This window comes from Mytilus trossulus, chromosome 11 (assembly GCF_036588685.1).
Source record: "Mytilus trossulus isolate FHL-02 chromosome 11, PNRI_Mtr1.1.1.hap1, whole genome shotgun sequence".
Taxonomy (NCBI): domain Eukaryota; kingdom Metazoa; phylum Mollusca; class Bivalvia; order Mytilida; family Mytilidae; genus Mytilus; species Mytilus trossulus.
In genome coordinates, this window is record NC_086383.1 from 27,440,892 (window position 1) to 27,464,585 (window position 23,694).

General features: G+C 31.1%; 3 protein-coding genes across 3 annotated transcripts; 1 reads left to right on the forward strand and 2 right to left on the reverse strand.

The window, feature by feature from the left end:
• Nucleotides 1-1,486: 1,486 nt before the first annotated feature.
• Nucleotides 1,487-9,116, reverse strand: LOC134690946 (uncharacterized). Its single transcript, XM_063551123.1, has 7 exons — nt 9,053-9,116; nt 6,612-6,727; nt 5,736-5,917; nt 4,931-4,958; nt 4,168-4,594; nt 3,068-3,130; nt 1,487-1,993 (listed from the first exon to the last, which is right to left on the reverse strand). The coding sequence occupies exons 3-5, from the start codon at nt 5,915-5,917 to the stop codon at nt 4,220-4,222; spliced, it is 585 nt and encodes a 194-aa protein (XP_063407193.1). The 5' UTR covers nt 6,612-6,727; nt 9,053-9,116; the 3' UTR covers nt 1,487-1,993; nt 3,068-3,130; nt 4,168-4,219.
• On the reverse strand, nt 1,497-2,039 carry LOC134689910 (loricrin-like). The gene has a single exon (XM_063549875.1). It carries the CDS (start codon nt 2,037-2,039, stop codon nt 1,497-1,499), a length of 543 nt encoding a protein of 180 aa, XP_063405945.1.
• Nucleotides 9,117-13,951: 4,835 nt separating the features above from the next.
• LOC134689634 (collagen alpha-2(VIII) chain-like) lies at nt 13,952-19,680 on the forward strand. Its single transcript, XM_063549600.1, has 3 exons — nt 13,952-14,046; nt 18,131-18,196; nt 19,276-19,680. The coding sequence occupies exons 1-3, from the start codon at nt 13,953-13,955 to the stop codon at nt 19,671-19,673; spliced, it is 558 nt and encodes a 185-aa protein (XP_063405670.1). The 5' UTR covers nt 13,952; the 3' UTR covers nt 19,674-19,680.
• The last annotated feature ends 4,014 nt before the right edge of the window (nt 19,681-23,694 follow it).

Genomic DNA, 23,694 nt, shown 5'->3' on the forward strand with positions numbered 1-23,694 from the left:
TATGTAGACGAAACGCGCGTCTGGCGTACTAATATAAGTTATATGGTTCGCTACTGACACCCTACGGATCCATAGAGGGTAAGTAAAATCCATAGGGGGTGAGGCCGGAGGCAATGAAACACAACATTATTAATAGATGACGTCGCCATTAACGCGTCATGAACCCCATATGAAACTTACTAACCCCATACGGTCTCATAGGGGGTCACCACGTGACGGCGTTTAACCAATCACAACGTGATAATTTATCTGTGGTCCGATAAATTATAATCCTGGTACCTTTGATAATAATTTACACCACTGGGTCGATGCCACTTCTGGTAGACGTTTCGTCCCCGAGGGTATCACCAGCCCAGTTGTCAAATCTTCGGTGTTGACATGAATATCAATATTGTGGTCATTTTCATAAATTTTCTGTTAACAAAACTTTAAATATTTCGAAAAACTAAGGATTTTCTTATCCCATGCATAGATTATCTTAGCCGTATTTAGCACAACTTTTTTGAAATTTTGGATCCTCAATGCTCTTCAACTTTGTACTTAATTGGTTATATAAATATTTTGATATTGGCGCCACTGATGAGTCTTATGTAGACGAAACGCGCGTCTGGAATACTTAATTATAATCCTGGTACCTTTGATAACAGTTATAAAGTAACACATGACTTTAAGTACGTTTTGACGAAAATACACATTACAATTGTATAAAGAGTATCTTACATTTCCTATGATATGAACAATTAATGAATTGTTTGTACAAAAAAATAATAAAATGTTAAAAAAATATGTAAATTATGCATGGAAAATTACATTGAAATAAAAAATATGTATTTGGAATTAACATATACAAAAATAAGACAATATAACATAACATTCCATCACAAATAAAAAAAAATCTGATATTTTTAATAACAAACATGTACACTAAGGAGGACCCGTATTTATTTATAACACAAATCACATGAGTTTTTGGATCACTCAGTCGCTAACAGTGAATTAGTCATTCGCTTTGATATTGATGTGCAGCAGAATTTTATTCAATTTATTTGTAACTGATAACAGAACAACTAGATCAGACAGAAATAGAAAACGTAGTATAATGGGGAAAGAATACATTGATCGTGCATAATATTTACTGTTAAAATTCATTTCACAAGTATAAACAAAGTGCATGAAATACATAAAGTTTATATTTCAACTCCATTTTTTTCCCTATTGAAATGTTTCACAATTATGAAATATCACATCATCATATAATAAAAAAAAACCCAGATGTTGAGGGAGCAAAAAGAATGGGGGTTATGGTTTATGTCCCAGTTAGAAATAATGGATTGTTCTTCAAAATTTAACACTTATACGTATTGGAAAAATCTAGATTCAGAATATTTTGGGTCATCTATTTAAACAGAAATATTTTTCAATCAAATTGGGGATAACAAATTTGTTTTTAGGAAAAAAACCTTGAAGTTAAAATGATGTTGTCTTACTACAAAATATTAACCTCCACAACCTCCACAACCACCACAACCTCCACAACCACCACAATCTCCGCCGCATGCTCCACCATCCGCACCGTCATCACCAGGACGGCCGTCTCCATTGCCATTTTTACAGCAACCAGTTCCAAAGCAACCATGTTTACCGCAATCTTCTCCACAGCAACCAACTTCACAGCAACTCTCTTGACAACTATGATCACAACAGTATTCATCGTCACAGCAATTATCATCACCACAGCCATCACTGGTACCGTTACTAAAGTTTCCTCTTTCAAAATCCCCAATATGATTTATATCATAGCCGTAATTGTTGTTTTTTTGACACAAATCGCCGACAATACTATCGATGTTTACACTCCCAAAGCCACTAACGTCATTCCAACTTCCCCAGTATCCACCGTAGGGATTTGGTCCCCATCCCCATCCCCAACTCCATCCAATACCTGGCCCATAACCATCAATACCACAACCTAGCGGTCCTCCAAGGATAACACCTAAAGAACATAATGAAACAGCATCATATGCAAAGGCTGTACACATGTAAGTACTTTATTTTGATAAAGTAGATATACTTCAGTTTCTATTGATGCATTAATTCAATAAATACCCGATGTTTTGTGCATTGTGAGAGAATGACAATACCCTTGTCTTTCAATAGAAATTTCTTTCGAATCTTTCTGTTTTACCATCTGGTATTGATATTTATAGTTTTCAGCAACACTTTAACTAAATATACTCCTTTTGCAACTGATTTTTATAGTTCGTTTCTTATGCTGTACTGTTATACCACTGTCCCAGGTTAGGGGAAGGGTTGGGATCCCGCTTACATGTTTAACCCCGCCACATTATTGATGTATGTGCCTGTCCCAAGTCAGGAGCCTGTAATTCAGTGGTTGTCGTTTGTTTATGTGTTACATATTTGTTTTTCGCTCATTTAAAAAATAAATAAAAATAAGGCCGTTAGTTTTCTCGTTTGAATTGTTTTAAATTGTCTTATCGGGGCCTTTTATAGCTATCTATGCGGTATGTGATTTGCTCATTGTTGAAGGACGTACGTTGACATATATATATATAGCTATAGTTGTTAATGTTTGTGTCAATTTGGTCTTTCGTGGATAGATGTCTCATTGGCAATCATACCACCTTATTCTTTTTTATATTCTTGGTGCCTTTCTGCACAACAAATCATTAGATATGTACCATATACTTTTATTGCTCAGAAACTCTTTCACTCACGCCTCAAAATACCTTGATATTGAACACGGCATGTGTATGGTACATAACATTTCTAGAGCAATACATCGTAATGGAAGTAACGAAGGTGTGAAATGTATTATGTTCTAGGATTTAAACATTAAAGTTTACCGGTTAGGATTACAATTTTTTTTTAATCGAAAAACAGTAAAACATGCAAAATACAATACAAAGTCGAAGATCATTGAGGTATCAAAATTATAAAACAGATTAAAGTCATGAATAAAATGAACAAACCTTTTGTTTCTCTTTCAATTATTATTTGCTATTGAAAAGACATCTCACATCATTTTATTTGTTACATATTGCCTTACCCCTTTGAATGCCTGAATATGTTCTTTCGTCTCTAGTGTTTATATGTTGACATTCAGGTTGGTCTGAAATTAATATAAATAAATTTAAAACTGAAAAAAAAACGTTGTGTGCATTACAATTACTCCAATGGGAGAGCAAATACATTGTCAAATTAACCTCAGTGTAAATATTTTATTGCATTTAGTTGAAGATCATTTCCGAGAACATTTACGTAAAATATTTACAGATTTAAAAAAAAAGTGTTTATGATATAGGATAATGTTCCATGCCTGCACCAATCGTTTAACGTAACTATCTGGAAAGTCAAGTGAAAGGTTAAATACGCTTTCAATACGTTTGTAACCCGGATGTTTTTTTTGTTTTGCAGTCGATGTATGACTTTTGAACACCTATATTCAACTGTTGCATTTATTCAATACTGTGCAAACAATGTTGTATTGTAACAAGATGGCCGAAATGAATAAAAAATACACATTATGCATTTGTTGTATGGAAAAAGATAAACAATCGGAAATAGAAGTGTTTCTCATAAAAAATTAAAACTCGAACTTCACAAAAAAAATCAGTAAGACAAAACAAAACGCACACACTTGGTCTGTAAATTGTAATAATACACATTACCTATGCTAACACAGTCAGAATTAGAACAGAGAAGGGTAATGGGGAATTTAACCAGAAGATAAAAACCCGATCAAAGATCAGAAAACGGACAAATATTACAGATGGGTTTTGAAGAAGAGGCATTATACGAAGTAAAATGGTTTAACATGTATTTTTATTCCAAGGGCGGTAATTTCACCACAAGTCACATCAATCTGATAGTCAAAATCGACTAAATCGTTTGTCGTCATTATAAACATTTTAAAAGATAATGTCTGTAAGTCAATAGATGGTTTGCTATAAGAGAACGAATACATGCAGTCTCCTACTAACTTAGAATATATTAGCTCCAACATGTTCATTGTGTACTTTTCATTGTCTTGTGGATGTGTCATGTAATTTTTCTATACATGATTTTTTTATAACGAGAACGGTCTTTCAATTTTTTTAATACTTTTATTTTTAGTTCAATGTAACGTATTAGGTTATTCAGACTTACATCGTACTACATTAACTGTTGGGTATAAGTTAACCTGGTCACCATTGCTTGATTAAGAAGCATTCGCTGGTGTAAACTGATTACCATTGCTTGAATGTTGAGCATTCTCTGGTATATCCTGCTTACAATTGCTTGAATAGTGAGTTTTCTCTGGTCTAACCTGCTTGCCATTGCTTGAATGGTGAGTATTCTCTGGTTCATCCTGCTTGCCATTGCTTAAATGGTGAGTATTCTCTGGTCTATCCTGACTACCATTACTTAAATGGTGAGTATTCTCTGGTCTAACCTGCTTGCCATAGCTTGAATGGTGAGTATTCTCGGATCTATCCTGTTTGCCATTGCTTGAATGGTGAGTATTCTCTGGTCTATTCTGCTTGCCATTGCTTGTATGGTGAATATTCTCTGGTCTTGAAGGAGGAGAAGGCAGCTACAACAATTCAAGTTCAAATTTCATGGTGAAAGGGCAACTTTCATACTACATATCATATGAAAAAACTCATCATAGATGTATTTCCTCTAATGTGACGAAACTTAAATTAAATGTGAACAAAACAAGAAAAACGTCAACAGTTACTTTACTACATATTTTTTTTAGACCGCTCATTTTGTCATCTTATCATAAAAAGATTTAATCATCTCAATTAGTCAATAATAAAACTTATATTATAAAAAGATTAATTTTGAAAAGATATAAAGTAAAAGTTAAGTGCTAGTGGCACAGCCATTCGCTGCACATTTCAAATGGGCTTGTTATTGTACCTACCGTTGGTTTAATAGCCTCAAGCCATGCTCTGAAAAATATAATGAATAAACATAAATAGTATATAATGCTGTGCAATATAGTACCTGTTTATAATGCAATACTCCAAAAACTAGTCGACTCCTTTCAAGTGTCCGAAACCTGTCACAAATATCCACACGTGCCCGATTCCATTCCACAAAACGTGTCCAATTTCACTTCCCCAAAATATGTCCGTTTTTTTCTGCTAAAACTGTTCGAGTTGCACCTTTCTCAAACGTGCCAAATTTAAAACAGGTGTATGTCTCAAAATGCTATGTGTTGATATATCTTTTTGACGTCAATTAGATCATAAGGGAATCAATTGGGAACATCACAATTTTGTCGATGCATAAAAAGGGAGATTCAGTGTTTGCTTTATAATATAAATAAAAAATTGTAAAATAAAAAATAAAAAATATACACTGTTAGAAATTATTTTAAATTACGGAATATATAGCACTCATGCAATGTTTCTGGTAATACTATTTTGTTCTTTTTAGTCAATAAATTTCAAATAAGTTAGCTCGAATAGCACTGAAGAGACATGTCAAAATGCGCATATTCAGCATAAACATTGATATCATTAATTTCCACGTAAATCACGTAGTACTACATAAATGCATTTTGGTGTTAATCTAATATAATAAAGTTTCTCTAGTAAACATTTTTAGTTATAAACTAATATTTGTAGTCATAGTGACAGATAGTTCGAGGATGTCTTCTAACACAGATTTTAAGAGGGTTTACAACTGATCCCAACTGTATGATAAGTGTTGTAATTACATACTGCATGTCCCCTTCATACGTTGGGAATAAAATCCAGTTCATTTTAAGGTTTCTTCTTTTAGTTCCCTTTTTGAAGATATCAGGAACACCCATCAAATGTATGACATGTCTGCCTTTTGGAAGCTTTGTGAAACCAACTGTATGAAGACACATTGGTCCAACTGCAATGAAATTTGCTACCATCTGAAAAAAATGTCATATAGTCAAATAGTTTTTTTTAAGAAATCCCCCAAAATACCGATTTTAAAAAATAATTCAAAAATTAATGATTCATCATCGCAGTTATAGGGAAACCTCACTCAGACATATTTATCGGATATCAGATGCGATTTGGTATTATCACGATATTCTCGAGTTCCATTCTAATTTTTTGACTTGCTACAAATGTAGAAAGAGATTATAAATTCTCAGTAGAAGGGCGATACCGCTAATGATAGGCTGTCAGTCTTGGATAGTAATAGTATATTAACCTTACTTGAAAGAAATCAATTTGTTATATTTTAAATAATAATTTGTAAAAAAATATGATTTTAAATTTATACGTACATATATTTAGATTTTAGAAACCTGTTGATCAGTGTTTTTCGTTTGTCGATGTGGTTCATAAATGATAATAAAATAGTAAAATTTTACATATTAGGACTTCGATGGAGAGTTGTCGCATTGGCTTTCTTACCACATCTTCTTATAACTAACTAAAATTTATCCCTTTTGTTGATTCTCTACAAAAGTGTCTTTTCAGAATCTAAATTGATGAGTTTAAATAAGTTTTACAATTGTGTGATAAGTTTGAATACATATACACAACTGTATGTGGTGCTCCATAATTGGAAAAAAAATATATTCATACAATAGTACATTAGTATGAGAAGATTACCTTAAGCCTTATACCACCCTTGTGGTGCCCATCGTCGTTTCCATGGTACCATAAAAGACTGCTGTCGGCATACAGTTTAAAATAACGGTCTTTCCATCCGTTGACGAAAAATCCTCCTGTATAATACCAAAACATATATAATAGACGAGCGTCTACAGTAACGAATTGAAAATGCTTTCTTTAATATGTCTACGCCATGTTTTTAATATATTGTGAAACAACCTTTGCATATGAAATTTTGATATGCAAAGGTTGTATCCCAATATATATTTCGTCAGTTACTGAACTTGTAATTATTATTGAAGATGCATAAAACAAAATAAAAAAGCATTACATTTTGTGTTCATTTCAATAATTCGAAATATATTATGTATATGTTTGCTTTTTTGGTTATGCTTTTCTAATTATTTAACCCTCTTACAGTAAAGAATTAAAAAAGGGATCGCTCGAAGTGACGCTGTTAAAATGATGAGATGCATAAATAGAGATTTAAGAAATACCCTATATGACTCAAGAACATGGGATGAACAAATTATAGGGGGGTTGATTTCAGATGCTGCGAGAAGGTTAACAGATAAACAACATCATAATAATTTAAATAACAATATCTGAAATTAAAGTGAAAAACAAATGTCAGGACACAGGATAAACAAGAAGTTATTCGGTAGATTTTAAACAGACAATCATGCACAAGATCGTCCCAAAACAACACCGGAACCTTAATTTTTTTTATACAAGAACCAATTTAAAACAAAACTATGATCCATCGCAGTTACTTTGAAAGTGTATAATTGAGTCAAATTTATTGATATTAATTAAAATGTATGTACATGGATGTAAAAGTGGAGCAAACACTACTGACCTTTTCGATGAGCTCATCCCTATTTTTTTGTGAGGTTTTGTGTTAAATGTTTTGTTTCTTTGTACTGGTTAGATTAATTGATTTGAGCGTCACTGACGAGTCTTTAGTTGCCAAAACGTAAATCTGGATCTCATCTAAGACTTATATCTATGATGAGTTTATTATGAACTTAAACTTGTAATGTTGTCCCTTTTGGTAAAATGTGTTTTAATTGCTCCTTGGTTTCATCTTACTATTTTGTTATCGTCATGTATCGGTTAAATTCATAGTTTACAGTTACGTTTTTAGACTGCTGGTGGAATTTTCGTCCCCGAGGGCATCACCAGCCCAGTAGTCAACACTTCGGAGTTGACATGAATATCAATAATGGGTCAATTTCCTGTTTACAAAACTTTGTATTTTTCAAAACAATGAGGATTTTCTTATCCCAGGCATAGATTACCTTAGATGTATTTGACACAACATTTTGGAATTTTGGATCCTCAATGCTCTTCAACTTTGTACTGGTTTGGCTTTATAAATATTTTGATATGAGCTTCCCTGATATTTCTTATGTATACGAAACGCGCGTCTGGCGTACTAAATTATAATCCTGGTACCTTTGATAATTATTTACAACACTGAGTCCATGCCACTGCTGGTGGACGTGTCTTCCTCGAGGGCATCACCAGCCCAGTATTCAACACTTCGGTGGTGACATGAATATCAATAACGTGGTAATTTTTATAAATTTCCTGTTTACAAAACTTTGTTTTATTAAAAAAACTAAGGATTTTCTTATCCCAGGCATAGATTACCTTTAATGTATTTGGCACAACTTTTTGCAATTTTGGATCCTCAATGTTCTTCAACTTAGTAATTGTTTGGCTTTATGAATATTTTGAAATGAGCGTCACTGATGAGTCTTTTGTAGACTAAACTCATCATAGATACCAGGACTAATTTTTATCAATACGCCAGACGCGCGTTTCGTCTGCAAAAGACTCATCAGTGACGGTCGAATCTAAAAAAGTTATAAAAAGCCAAATGAAGTACGAAGTTGAAGTGCATTGAGATCCAAAATTCCAAAAATTGTCCAAACGCGCGTCTGGCATTATAAATTATAATCCTGGTACCTTTGATAACTATTTGATCTACTTAAAATTAAGCCAAATAAATGAGGTTAAATGTTCGACCAATTATTTTCTCAGTATGACTTGATTTGCGTGTCAATTGACAAGTGTTTATTTAATTCACTAGACATTAATCTCCAAGGAAATAAGTATAGTGTTTTGAAGACTCATATTATCCTTAATGTACTATATTTTTCAAAGCCTTTATGTTACCAGGTGAATGACCTATATTTTTTGTTCAACATATCTACTTTCAGGAAAGAAATTTTTTTTTGAGGTATATGACGTCATTATGCAGTGTTTTTATGTCACTTCACGTGTACACTTGTTGATTTTCTCAATTCTAACTAATTTTCGAACAGTCGAGGACAGTTAAAATGAAAGCCCTTTGTATGATATTTAGTCAGAATATGAAAATTCAATGACAATGTTTAACGGTTTGTAAATGTTCTTCTTATCTAACATACGTTCATAAATAGTAAGGTAACCAGTCTTCACTACTCGACTTGTTGGCTCTATAATAAAAAAAAACATATATATAGTATAATATAGGTTACATGTAGCAATTTGAGATTCTTATTTAATTTGTACCATTTACCACCTATCATTACTTTTCCTTGAATAATATTGAACGAACGCAAAATAGAATTTGAACATGCTCTATAGTGAAGCAGGTACCTTTCTGTGCGACATGAACTCACCCGCGGTTTTGGACGGGTTATTTTGATTAGTGTGGTGTTGGCTATGTTGTGTTTAGGAAACGTTTGTTTTTTCATTTTGTCGTCGTGTTTCGTGTTACCATGACGTTGTCAGTTTGCCTTAAAATCACGTCAGTGTTCTCTTTTGAGTGTTTTTCTTCAGCAACATATAATATATTCGTTCCTATAAAGTAATTTGTATCAGCAAAATTGCACCAACTATTTTACTTAATCTTATAATTAGTGAAGATATGTGAAATGTAGAGCAGGCTTTTTTATAAACCATCTTAACTCAACACTATGATGTACATTTATAACCTTTTGGTCCTTTAAGGGGTTCGCGGGTCTAAATCGTTTTTTTTCTTAGTATAGGATTTCGCTATATTTTTCTATAAATGAACTTTATCTTATACTTGTGTTTGAAATTTTTATACCCTGGAGTCTCCTTTATGTTGTTTTATGTTACCCACATGTACATTTGCCTGTTCATAAGTTATGTGCATACAAATGTATAAAGCATCTAAAATATAGCGACACATAGAAGTAACAGGATGATATTTCCAACAGATTTTTTGGTCACCGATCCTCAACGATAAAGCAAAAACACTATATATCATTTCGTGTTTTGTGTTTAAGGTTTAAAATCCTAACATAAATCGTCGTTTATCAAATTCATTTTTTCAATACATAAGTATTAGAATATCTTGTAAATATTAAAGAAAAGACAAACAAATACCAACCGAGAACCACCCACATAACTGAGGCACAGTACTTATTTAATTAGCAACTAAATATGAATAGAGTTTAAATGTCACATAAATCATAAAACGCTAATGTACCATAAAATGATGAGTAGATTGTTTTCGAATATATATTCTTAAATATATAATAAAAGTATAATAAATATTTAATAAAAGTATTTGTATACTCAAAATGCCGCTTCCGGGTGCGGTATACTCTTGCTGTGTTCAATACCGATTGATGGCTTTTGACTTGTCATTTTACTCTAATGATGGGTTATTGTCTCTTTGAGTCATTAGCCATTTTCATTATCTATTTTATCTGATATTTGTCCAACTTTTTGTATCAGACATCTAATAGTTTATATGAAATTCCCTTTAATTCGTATAGGATCTGGATCACAACACTCCATGGTTTGTGTATAGATTCAAGTGTAGTAAACGATCGTTAAATATAAATTGTAAACAACTATTGTAGGAAGAATACTTAAAATAAAATGCGTATCAAATAAAGGGCACTAGTACTTAAACACCCGAAATGAGATACGACCACGTGTTCGTTGAAAATGTTATAACAAAAGAATTGGAACTCCTATGGGAATTTAAAAAAATCCATAAAAACTGTCAAAATTAATCATTTTCAACAAAACGAGTTAACAATAACTGATAAAAGTCTGATTAGATACAGCCTTTTTTCCAATGAAAATGAAACTATATAAAAAAAATATTGAAATAAGATAGCAGAAAAAAGTATGAATGTATTAAATAACACGATATGAATTTTACATGGTCCAGTAGAGATAGGGAATACTATCCAATAGAGGAAGTATACATTTTAAAGTAAGCAATGATATTGACGTACATTTAAAATATAGTGCGTATTAAAAAAACATAAGTATTTCCAAACAGACGATTCAATTAAAATCTATATTTCAAAATATCAAAATACCTGGTGGAGTAAAAAATACTATCTAATTTCAAAAGTGTATACACTTACTAAAAAATATATAGTAAACAACAATATGGACGTAAATTTAATTTAAACATAGTTAAAGGAAAATGCGTATCAATTAAGACACAAATATTTCTATATCAAGTATGATAATGGCATATTAGTAAAAATAGGTATTTCAAATATTGAAGTTGGATAATAAAACCAAAATAATGAAAAGATAACAAATAATATAACAAAATTGTTACATGAATGAGTAGATATCTGGAAATTGAATTCAAAAAAATACTACACGTTAACTTATCAACATAATAGGATTTGAACATGCATGGGTTGAGATTGGGAACACTATCGAAAATAAGAACGTGTATAAATCATAATAAACAACAACCATCATGCTCTTCAACTCCATGCCTTATTTGGCCTTTTTAACTTTTTTTTATTCGAGCGTCAGTGATTTGTTCTTTGTAGACGAAACGCATGTTAGCGATAATACAAAATTTCAATTCAGGTATCTTGGATTAGTTTATTTAGTACATTTCAAATAAAGTGCGTATCAAATAAGACACAAGTATTCAAACACATATATTAAAAAGATGACGCGTTAGTTAAAAAAACATATTTCAAAATATTAAAAATAGATGATAAAAATAAAATATTGAAAATTAACTGATCAAAATGAATGAATTTTATACGAAGTGTATAAATCATAAAAAAAACAGCAATCACCATGCTCCATTCTTTATTTGGCCTTTTTAACTTTTTTTTTATTCGAGCGTCATGTCACTGATTTGTTATTTTGTAAATCAAAAGAAAAGAATGATAAATTAATTACTTAATCTGAAATAATTGTAACATGGTGAAAACTATCGATTATAAGGAGTGTACACCATTATAATAAAAGACAATCATGAATAACATTACAAATGAAGTTCGTATAAAAAAAAAAATGTATTTGAAGACAAAATATGATACTATGGTGTATTATCAAAAAAAATATCAACATATTTTTAAAATAAAAAGAAACAATATTCCTATGAGTTGTCCAAATCTTGAAGCTACAACAGCATTGCCCATATCATTGACCTGAACTTGAAAACTAAACAGATGAAATTCGTATGCAGGCAGTTTGATTATTTCCATAAAAATATTAATGAAATCATTCATGTGATAGAAAAATTAATTAGTTATTTGCAATTGTTTTTTTGTGAGTTACAAAATGACTTCGTGTTGTAAATGGTGATTTTCAACTGTCTTTGTGACATTGATCCGCATCTGATTTTCCTCAGGTGCAAACGGATTTGTTAAAAAGATGGGGAGGTGCCTGGCAATTTAATGTTTTGAATGATACCTATACAGGGTTTGAATTTATCATTTATCCATAATCATATCCTCTTCCTGAATTATCGTCATCATAATTTACTTTTACATTTGCAAATAATCCAGATAAAGATGTGAAAAAGACAAGAGGGCCTGGGTTTTTTGAACAAAATTTTTAACAAAGACAATTTACCTATCTAATAAAATGGTGTGAGCCAAAATATCCTATCTTAATTTTAGCTACTTTTGACCAGGTCAAACCAGTTTGACTAATGAAGTGTAAACAATTTCACTAGCACAAAAAAATCACATAATATAATGGCTAAATTTTAAGACCTGTCAGATGAATGCATATTAATACTAAGAATATAATTAAGAAACTACTTTATACCAAGAATAAATCACTAAATATACATACATTCTAAACTTCATTTATTGCCTAAAATCATGTTCGGCAATAGGTTGAATAATCATCATCAGATTTCAGTTAATAAGCTTAACACATGATTTATGCCTAAAAATTTCAGGCAATAACTTAATGTCTATGATTTAAGCTTAATGCCTAATTTCACTTATTGCCGCAAACATATATATGCAAACGAATAAGGCAAGCGTTCATACCTGTAATCGAAAATAAATAACTAATGACTTTGATATGGCATAAAACACATAACAACATTTTTTGTCCTTTTTAAATATTCCTAGAAGACCATCACTGCTGGATGACTTTTATTAGTGCCTCGTTTTTAACCCTATTCAGGCTGTCTGTTGTTTAAAATAAATACTTGGACTTGTGCAGTTGAGCAATTTTTACAGTATATAAACTTTCTATGAATCATTGTACTATGATACCGAGTTATTATCAAGTGACAGATGAAGAGGGGAGGGATGGCACACATAGTTTAAGTTGAAGAAACAATTAAATACGTTTGATATAATAGCAACAATTCACAAAATAAACCAGCAAAAAAAATAAAGGAAACAAATATTTCTAAACTTTTTAAAATTAGTCAAACCAGATGTCTCAGTCACAAAGGCGCGCCAAATGCATCTAAGAACTGAATTCGATGAACGAAAGTTACCAGGGCTATGAGAAACGTAATAACAACATATCGATGAACGATTATTTGAAAAAAGTCGAACCTCAGTAGTTTCCGAGAAAATATACAACCATTTAAAGAATAAACTAAAAAAATGAAATGGGGAATGTTTCAATTAGACAACCCGACAAATAAGAAGAAAACAGCAAAAAGGCCATCAATGGTTCTTAAACACAGCAAGAAAATCCTGCATCCGTAAGCGGCCCACTAAACAAAAAATGTGTAATAATTCAGAAAAAATCGACGTCATACTAACTCGAAATCGTGTAAACGAACTAAAATCATACAGGACTAACAAAGAACAGACGCTCTTGACTTTTGACAGGGATAAAATGCTGGTCAAAAAATAAAATGTGAAAAAAATATATTATTTTTATTTTATCTTTCATTTCATTTTCCATGAAACAATAAATAGATTTTTTTTAAATTGTGTAACATATGTTTATTCTGCAAAAACACGCAATATCGTCATTATGACCCGATGTGTAAGGAACCCTTTTAAACATTTTACACCGTTTCACTTCACATTTCCTATGACACAACTGTATGTAAACAAGATGTTGAAGTTACAAGTATCTATATATAGTATCTGCATGGTGTTGACTCTGATACTGCATGATGAAGTGAAAGCTGAATCATGCACTACGCTAAGTAAGTTTTCATATTTACAGCAAAATCGAGCAATCTTATCCATTTATCTTGAAAATGTTAATTTTGATTTTATTAAAAGTAGAACTAGTTACCGTTTAAATAAAATCGACAATATGCACACCTTAAACATGTTATAGTGAAAGTCACGCGGAACATAAATAACAAAAATACACGTGCATTTATTATCTAACAATGAAAAAACAAATAATGACTTTTATTACAATTTTAGAAAATGTTGCATACAAAATTCAGGATACCAATCTCTATTTTTGCAGTAAAAATAAAATCACAAAAATTTCCGAATTTACAGCATTTGGTCCGAGTACACAGTTATCGTCCTTTGATTTTCGTTGTCCACGAATATAGTCCTTAGTGTGGACAGTCTGTGACTTGTCAATTTTTGTTATACCCCTTCCAAATTTATTTCTTCATGTTTTATGCCTCATATAGCAAGTTGGGGGATGAAATGACACTGTAAAAAAATTTGGGTCATAAATATTTAAGTAAAGTAGTGATTAGGTCCAGCTGAAAAAGGTAAAAAATTAGCACTTCGGAAGCTGTCAAAAGATTTCAAGACCCCCTTAACATAAAATTGTCCATATTTTGAGTTAGAGCTGATGAAGTTTTCTATACTTTTGATATAATTTGTCCCAAAAGTAGTACAACACACTGTAAGAATATTATTTAGAAAGCGCAGGTGGGATTTTTTTTATTTTCATTTATTGTCTAAAAGAAATGCACTACGAAATAACTGTGTACTCGGACCTAAGAGGTGAAATCAGGAAATATAGAATTTGTACTTTGGAAACTTCCCTGAATGATTTGATGGTGTCACTTTGTCAAATAGCATAACACTAAAGGATTTTTACTTTTATTTGATAGAATTTCTGCAAAAATTACCATTTTTGGCATTATATGGTCAAAATAAGCATTTCATAGCTTTTTCAATTTTGATGCATAAGTGGCATTCCGACTTTCTATCTGACATGTTTTCATGTGTCAATTTTTGTGTTTCTGTGCTTTAATCCAGTTGAATTACTCATTTGTGAACCCTGAATCTACAGAAAAGAAGATTATCTCAGACAATATGAGCAAAAAGTGTTGTATAAATGACCCTCGTCTAACGCCCTGTTTGGATCAAGTTAAATGTGAGGAGCATGGCACATAAAAGTTGGAAGTCCATAATAAAGACTTACTAAATTTTTATAAAAAACACTAAACAATGTCTTTTGTACCTATTACATTTCACATAATATCTTTCTTTACTTCTGTAGGATACCATGTGGTTCACATATAAGCCTGTTGAGACTAAAATTGCATGCAAGTTTTTCACTAAAAAGTGAAAAATCTTTGTATCAGACCATATTGTCTGCTAAAAAAGTTGAATGTAAAAGCCTTTTTGTGCTCAGATTTATTGTATCATGTCACATGAGTATAGAGATGATAGAAAAGACACAAATTTTTATTTCCTATAGCTTCAATGTGCATTTTTAAATGTAAATATGTGCGACGGCCTAAATTGACCCTAAATTATTTTTAGTCTTATTTGACCTAAGACCCATTTAAACTAATATGATATGTTATTTGTAAGTTTTCTTTCCATTTAAAGTACATTAAATACATATGTAAGGATTATTTATAATCAAAAAGCTTCACAAATTTAAAATTGCTGGAAAATATTACATCTTCATATAAGGCCCCCCTTCATTGGAAAACCTGCATTTTTAGGCACAGGCTCATATAAATTTGACTTTTGAAAAATTATGCTAAGTCTGATATATCAAATGAGTACTCTATTGCTTTAAATACATGATATTTTGTATATTAAGGCATTTTAAAAGTATTGTTTTGCAATATTTTAATTTTAAAAGCCCCAAATGTTGTTAGTTGAAATTTATCAATTTTAACATCAAAATTTAACACGCAAAGTTGAATATAGAATTAATCATAGTATCTATAATATATATCCAATTGTTATCAAACTTTGTTAGCAGTTTTATAATATATTAAGCTTTTGTCATACCAAGTTTTATTAAGATTTGGCAACTTTTTCTATCCTATTAGGTCCGAGTACACAGTTATCGTCCTTTGATTTTCGTTGTCCACCAATATAGTCCTTAGTGTGTACAGTGTGTTACTTGTCAAGTTTTGTTATACCCCTTCCAAATTTATTTCTTCATGTTTTATGCCTCATATAGCAAGTTTGGGGATGAAATGACACTGTAAAAAAATTTGGGACATAAATATTTAAGTAAAGTAGTGATTAGGTCCAGCTGAAAAAGGTAAAAAATTCGGAAGCTGTCAAAAGATTTCAAGACCCCCTTAACATAAAATTGTCCATATTTTGAGTCAGAGCTGATGAAGTTTTCTATAATTTTGATATAATTTGTCCCAAAAGTAGTACAACACACTGTAAAAATATTATTGAGAAAGCGCAGGTGGGATTTTTTTTATTTTCATTTATTGTCTAAAAGAAATGCACTACGAAATAACTGTGTACTCGGACCATTTTTGTTAATAGCATTATTATCGAAAATTCTTCTTTATAAATTTAAAAAAAATGAAAAACAAAATCCATTTAGCAGGTTTGAGCAAAGATGGATTTCGATAGTCTTTTGAGATAGTCTTTTAGTCATTAAATTGTTTTTGAAGTTTTAAAATAACACCCTTTGCTGACATTGTTTGTGTATGATCGTGCTTGATTAAGATACATCGATGAGCTAGGTGAAATATAAACAGACACATTTCATTGTGCGGCCGTTAGTAATAAGCATATGACTATATTGATGTCCGAAATTTTTTGTGATAAGTTAAATTGAGAAGAACTTGACACAGCATGACCCCAAGAAACTGATACGCAAATTTTATCAACAAATGAACTGTTATGCAATAAATGACATTGTTATAAAAAATGTGTATAAATTGATTAGTGTACATCATTGTACAATAAAATGAAAAACTACAAACTTATCACATATGAAGTACATGTATCGATTGTTTGAGCCGATGGTTGATTTTTTCATATTTACAACATCTGATTACCAAAGATTGTTTTTCCAAATCGAACTAATTATTAAATTCAATCAATTCAAGGGTCATATCATTTATTACGTACAACCAAATGCCAAGACTTAGCACGCTTATTAAAAAAAAGTAGTTTAGATGAAATTATCCTGGCTAAAAAAGCATACTTTATTTATAATATTTTTTTCATTGTCGTTTTGTAAACATTATGTTTGTAAGTTAAGATCCCGAATATACCCACCGTAAGCTAGAGTGAAAGTTTCTGGTCAATTCAAATCTTAGTTCAAGGTTTTACCCACAATTGTCTTCGGTAAATGTATTTACTAGGTCATAAAAACATGCAAGACACATTTGAGACAGTGTATTTTACTCTTTCCGTTGGTTGGCAACGTTAGATTTACTGGTCTGCTTACCCTTTCAGGAGCACCTGAGATCACCCCCAGTTTGTGGTGGGGTTCTTGTTGTTCAGTTTTTTTTTTTTCAATTTGTGTCTGGTTTACTTTCATATGGCTCTTTGTCTATATCATTTTTAGCCATGGCTTTGTCAGTTATTTTGTTCTATGAATTTGACTGTCCCTCTGGGATTTTACCCACCTCTTTTAAGTACGCCTCCTTTCAAAAGTTTGCTTTCTGTTTTGGGTTTTTGTCAAGAAGTTGCGATACGACAATATTTTAAACCTAATGAAGAGTTGTTTTATTGGCAATTACATCACATGTTCTTATCTTTATAATGCTAAAAAAAGGAATATACAAAGGGATGGGATGGTTTCTAATTTTTTTTAACAAAATGCAATGCTGAAAGGGGAAAGCATGTGGAATGTATGTCATAGGAAGATTGCTATCTATACTAAGGACAATGATATATACACTATTGTCTTTACTAAACAAATTGTTATATACAGAACATTAAAATATACGGAAATTCAACATTTGAATATGGCAAAATCTTAAAACAATGGTATAACACCCACCGGCATGTCCCACGTCACAATATGATGTGGAGGGTTGTATAATATTGTATCTTCAACATACGTCAAGTGTGGTTATCACTCATTTTCAGAAAGGAAGATAGTTGACAACTTACGGGAAATGATGATTCCCTTCAGATGTGGACCTCAAACATTTGGTAAATAGTGCATATTTCACATACTTGTATTTAAAATAATTCTGCATGCGATCAAATTGCGAATGGAAATGAGGAATGTGTCAAACAGACAACAACTCGACTGAAGAACAGACAACAGCCAAGGCCACCAATGTTTTTTAAATGCAGCGGGGAATTCCTGCACCTAAAGGCGTGCTTCAGCGGTGCATAAAAACAAATATACTAATCCAGTGATGGACGACATACTTAACTCCGAAATATATAAAAGCGTCTAAAATTAAAAATCCACGCTAAGATCATGAAATCATAAGAAGGACCTTCAAAGACATTAAGGTTTACTTTAATCCTAATATGCATGCATACTATTGCAGATAACTTTTTATCTATCACATTAACAGTACATGGACAGGCAGTTCCTTATCTATGCTACCCTCTTCCCTTTCCTTTACTCTCCCTCGACCCAAACTTATTAAATAGCATGTTATCAGAATACATAGATTGGTATTACCCATCATCCCCATTTCCACCTTTGAATCCGATTTTTTACCTCTTCCTCCCCTTTCCCGACCAGCATTATGAGGTTTTATCCATGTCCACTGCTTCTTCATGTACAGTAGCTACAGTGATTTGAAATAAAAACAAGGTCCAACGGAATTATCACAATTAACTCTGGAATTGTTTTCCGTTTTTTGGCAAAAGTGCATGGGTGACATCCGGAAATAAAACTTGTTTTGTTGAAATACAGATAAAGGTAAAATTTTCTACTATCAATCGTGCATGTTTTGGGTATTTTTATGATTATTTTGTGAAGCCTATCTCTAAATTTGTTTAGGTCTTTGATCATTGATGTTTGATGTGATCTTTATTTATATACATGATTGTATGATTGAAAAATATACCATTCTTTTGTGTTTTTTTATTATTACATTTATTTTCAAATTGTTAAATAATATAACAATGTATCTGAACAGAAACGATAGGTTTGACGTACGAAAATATTGGTGTTTTTGGAAATTAAAGCTTCCTTTCTTATTGTTTTTTTTTTTATCTAAAACTTTATTCCATATTTCAAAATTAACAACAATTTTAATTATTTATAGGTGTCAGTGATGATGAAGACAGACCTGCTTTCACAGCTACACTAAAAAGTCCTATAAGTCTCACTAATGGTGCTGCAATTATATTTGACACAGTAATTTTGAACCGTGGTGGGGGATACAATCCCAAGACAGGAATATTTACAGCAACAAAGAAAGGAATATATCAAATATCTGCGACAATCATGTCACAAGGTGGAGATCAAATGATTTGTTACATTACTAAAAATGAACGTAATATCTTGAGCTTGTATGGTCCAAGGCTCCATGGCGCATCAGAAACTGCAAATCCCGTGCTAGAACTTGAAAAGGGAGATATTGTTTCTGTGAAAAGCTATGGTTCACAACAAATAAATGGGGATCATTATTCTTATTTTTCAGCAGTATATATAGCTCAGTGATATATTCAAAGGAAAGCAAAACAAAAATAAAAAAAATAAAGAAATCAAGTTTTTATTTTTTTTATTGCCCCTATCAAAATTAGTATTATCAATTGAATATTGATAGATAAAGTGTCCTTGAAGTTAAATGTTGATTCAGATCAATTTCAGATTGATCATGTTTAAAATCGCTTTGCATTTAACATGTTTAACACGTATGAATGATAACCGCAATACATGATTATCAATAAAAAATATTGTATTAAAATATTGAAATAAAAAAACTATTCGACAGAACATTGCAGAACCAGAAAGTTAGAATAAAACAAGTGTGCATAAACTCTCACTTGTAATAGCTTTATATGCAAAATAAGGTAACCTTTCTAGTCATTGGGTTAATAATTAATCCTCAAGGAGGGACAATCAATTTAAATACCGAACTCTGGAATCAAATGAACTTCATAAATTATGTGAACAGTAGTATACCGCTGTTCAAAACTCATAAATCCATGGACAAAAAACAAAATCGGGGTAACAAACTAAAACTGAGGGAGACTCATTTAAATATAAGAGGAGTACAACGACACAACGTTAAAACGGAACATAGAAATAAATTATTGCTATTATATGCAACTTTAGTTCTATTTCGTCACATAAGTCGGAAAAAAGTAGAACTATGCATTATTGTCTTACTCATTTTAATATGTAGTCCTGCAACTTTTATTCTATCTATTATTCGAATAGGTTCATGAGATCAAGAGGTGGTTAACTTTCCGGAAAGAAGACAATGTCAACATTTGTAAGAAAACGTGTCACTTGGCAAGTTTTTTTCAAAACTGTGGCAAAAGGGGATAACTTTTTTTTCCTTTTATTAATTGTTGATTATAAGATAGAGAGCAAAAGAAAAGCAGCCACACAACGGAAAGAATTTCATGCTGTTGAAAAATACCTATAAACTAAATAACTATATTTCAGTATTGATTTTACACTAGACAAACAATTATAAACGACAGGTATTATTTATAGCTTAGCAAGGAATTCCAAACACTATAAATATAATTTTGTGAAATCATGTCTCAAAATAGCAAAACTTATAAACACAAAGGAATATGAAATTATTGTCTATATGTGTGTGTCTAGAAACATGAGTTTGAAACAAGAAAGTGTCAGTTTATACACAAATGGACAAATAAACTTGATATTTCTTTTACCTTTGTGCAAATGCAAACTCTTTAGCACACTTTCGAATGATTGATATACCCAGTCAACAGTATAGTTCAAATGTTATTAACTATAAAAGGCCTTTAAATGCTTTGCAAAAATGTTTCACTTTTCCAATATCACCGAAAGTCATTTGACTATGTTCCTATCAACACTAATTTATTGACAAGTAACATGTATCAACAAAAAATAGTTCAATGATTTTATTTTGAATTGTAAAGTAACTTTTGTGTCTTTGCAATCAACGTCAGATGATATATGTTTAGTTGTTATTTAAAAGAGGGATGAAAGATACCAAACGGACAGTCAAGCTCATAAATGTAAAATAAACTGACAACGCCATAGCTAAAACTGAATATTGAGGTCTTGTCATTCAAGTACATGTTAGCTACAATTGTCTGTCAAGCACGGAAAACAATTTTCAAAAATGGTAATGACCGACCTTAAAATCAGTTTAACTCTTTTGTTTCAATGTTTATTAATTTAATATCACCAAAATACAAGAACAATATATATGAGGAATCCCTTTTTCGGAGTTGCATTATCAAAGCAGTGTTGAGTTGCTTATGCCTTCAAATTCACAAGTCAAGGACTATCGTTTTCACTCGAGTTTCCAGTCGAGACCAGTATTTACTACGATCGTTTTTTAAACAGTTGCACAATAAAAGTACCGTCTTTTTCTCACGAATAAATGATAATACATTATTTTCTACAGCTGCAATGATGAAACATGACATTCTGCATAACATTTGTAAAAGGTAGAATTTGTTGTACTGACGAAGGTTTTAAGAAAATCCAAGACTTATTTAGATTGATTGTTTCTCTTTCTTATCTCCAAACGAGGACAATAATCGCATATTGTAGATTGTAAATAATTATCGAAAAAGTAAGGGTTCAGTTTGTAAAAGGTAGAAGTTGTTGTTCTGAATACCAGTTTTTATTGAACTTAAAAACTTATTCAGATTCGTGAACAAGCAGTGCATTTTACCATGGCAGAAATATAACAGATTTTTTGTCATTCAATGGATGTGTTCGAGCTTTTAATTTTGTCAATTGTTAAGGACTTTTTGTATTGTGGTTGTTTTATAAGTGTAGTTTGGTGTCGAAAAATGAATCTGTTGACTGATGATTTTCATTATCAACGGGTTTATATTGATATGAGCAACACGACAGGTATCATATGTGGAGCAGTATCTGCTTACCATTGAGGAGGACCTGTGACATCCCTTATCCTTTTCTTTTATCAATTGCTTTTAAACAAACTATTCGAATTAAGATTATTGGAAGAACTCTTGATATTTTTAAGATTAAACTTTGAAAGGCTTGGAAAATCTGGTGATATTCCTGAAAAAACATTTAGTCATTCACTATCGGTAATCCCAAATATTGCGACAACGAGTCGTGTTTCTATCATTGATTTCTATACTCTATCAATGTTTAACATTTTGCATTTGAAACGGTATTATTGACAAATTTTAGATCCTCAATGCTCTTTAACTTTAAACTTGTTTGACATTTTAAATATTTCGATCTTAGCGTCACTGATGAGTCTTATTTAGACGATACGCGTATTAATTTATTAGCCTGGTATCTGTAATAACTATTTCGTAAGAGCATTTATGTACATCCGCTTTGTTTCTCCCATACTATCGAATGGTGCTATGTAGAATTACTCAAAATGATGTAAAGCCTTTTCCTACAAATTGATTGCTTGATAAATATCTTAATGTAGCTGCAACATTGAAATTACGAGAAATTTATTTTGAGAAAAGCTTTCTTAAAGTCCACCATGTCAATATATGTATGGTAACATAGACATTTATTCTTGCACTGAAAACACGGTCTGATAAATTCTAAATATTAAACTATTGAGAAAAAGATGATGGTACAAAGGTTTTTTCAAAATTCTTAGACATGTAATTTTTTAATCATTTTATATACTTTTTGTTCTAAAATAGAGAAAATTCAAAATTAAAAGCATGGTCAATTTGACAAGTAAAAATTACAAAATGTTATAAAACTTTCCAATATCAATAAGCATCCTTTTTTAGTTAAATATATTCAAAAGACCAATCCAGAAAATTTCACGTTTTTATGAAATTTTGATTTATCATTTGCCGAGAAAAAGGTATTTCACTAGTGAGGAGGACTTTTTTCTCACACCGTTTAAGAAATGTGAAAAGAGCGCAAACAAAAGAGAAATAAAAGTTTAAAACATAATCTTCAATTTCAATGCTAATATTCATAATACATACATTGCTTACCTTACCGTTTTCGGCACTTTTTTCAGTCATTTTGTCTGAGTATTAAGAATAGGTGAATAACTTTAATAACTAATTACCATGTTGCAATATATACTAGTCAACAAAAGAAACGATACACGACTTTGCAATAAAATTTATCAAAAAGTATTAAATATAAAAAAAAATAAAGTACACTTTTTTTAAAAGCTTTCATTTGGAATGTATGCGCATATGATAATGAGAATCTAATCCTGTCGATAACAAAATTTCTGGTAAACGATCTTAGGGTGCAAATTATTTTTTCGGAAAGTTGGATCAAAAATCGACATCCAATTTTCAAAGTATCATATAAATTTTCAAATTTCTTTAAAAATATTCAATATGCTAATCAAGTCATGTACATATTGTTACTAATGGGTTGAAATAATGTTTTAAAATTTTTGGTAAAAAGTGCTTTTTGAAATCTAAAAAAATACAGAAAAAGACAACAATGCTTTCCTCTCAAATCAATGCTTTAGATATGAGAACAATACACTGTAAATTTTGCACCGTTCGGAGTAGTTTTAAGATTGTAATAG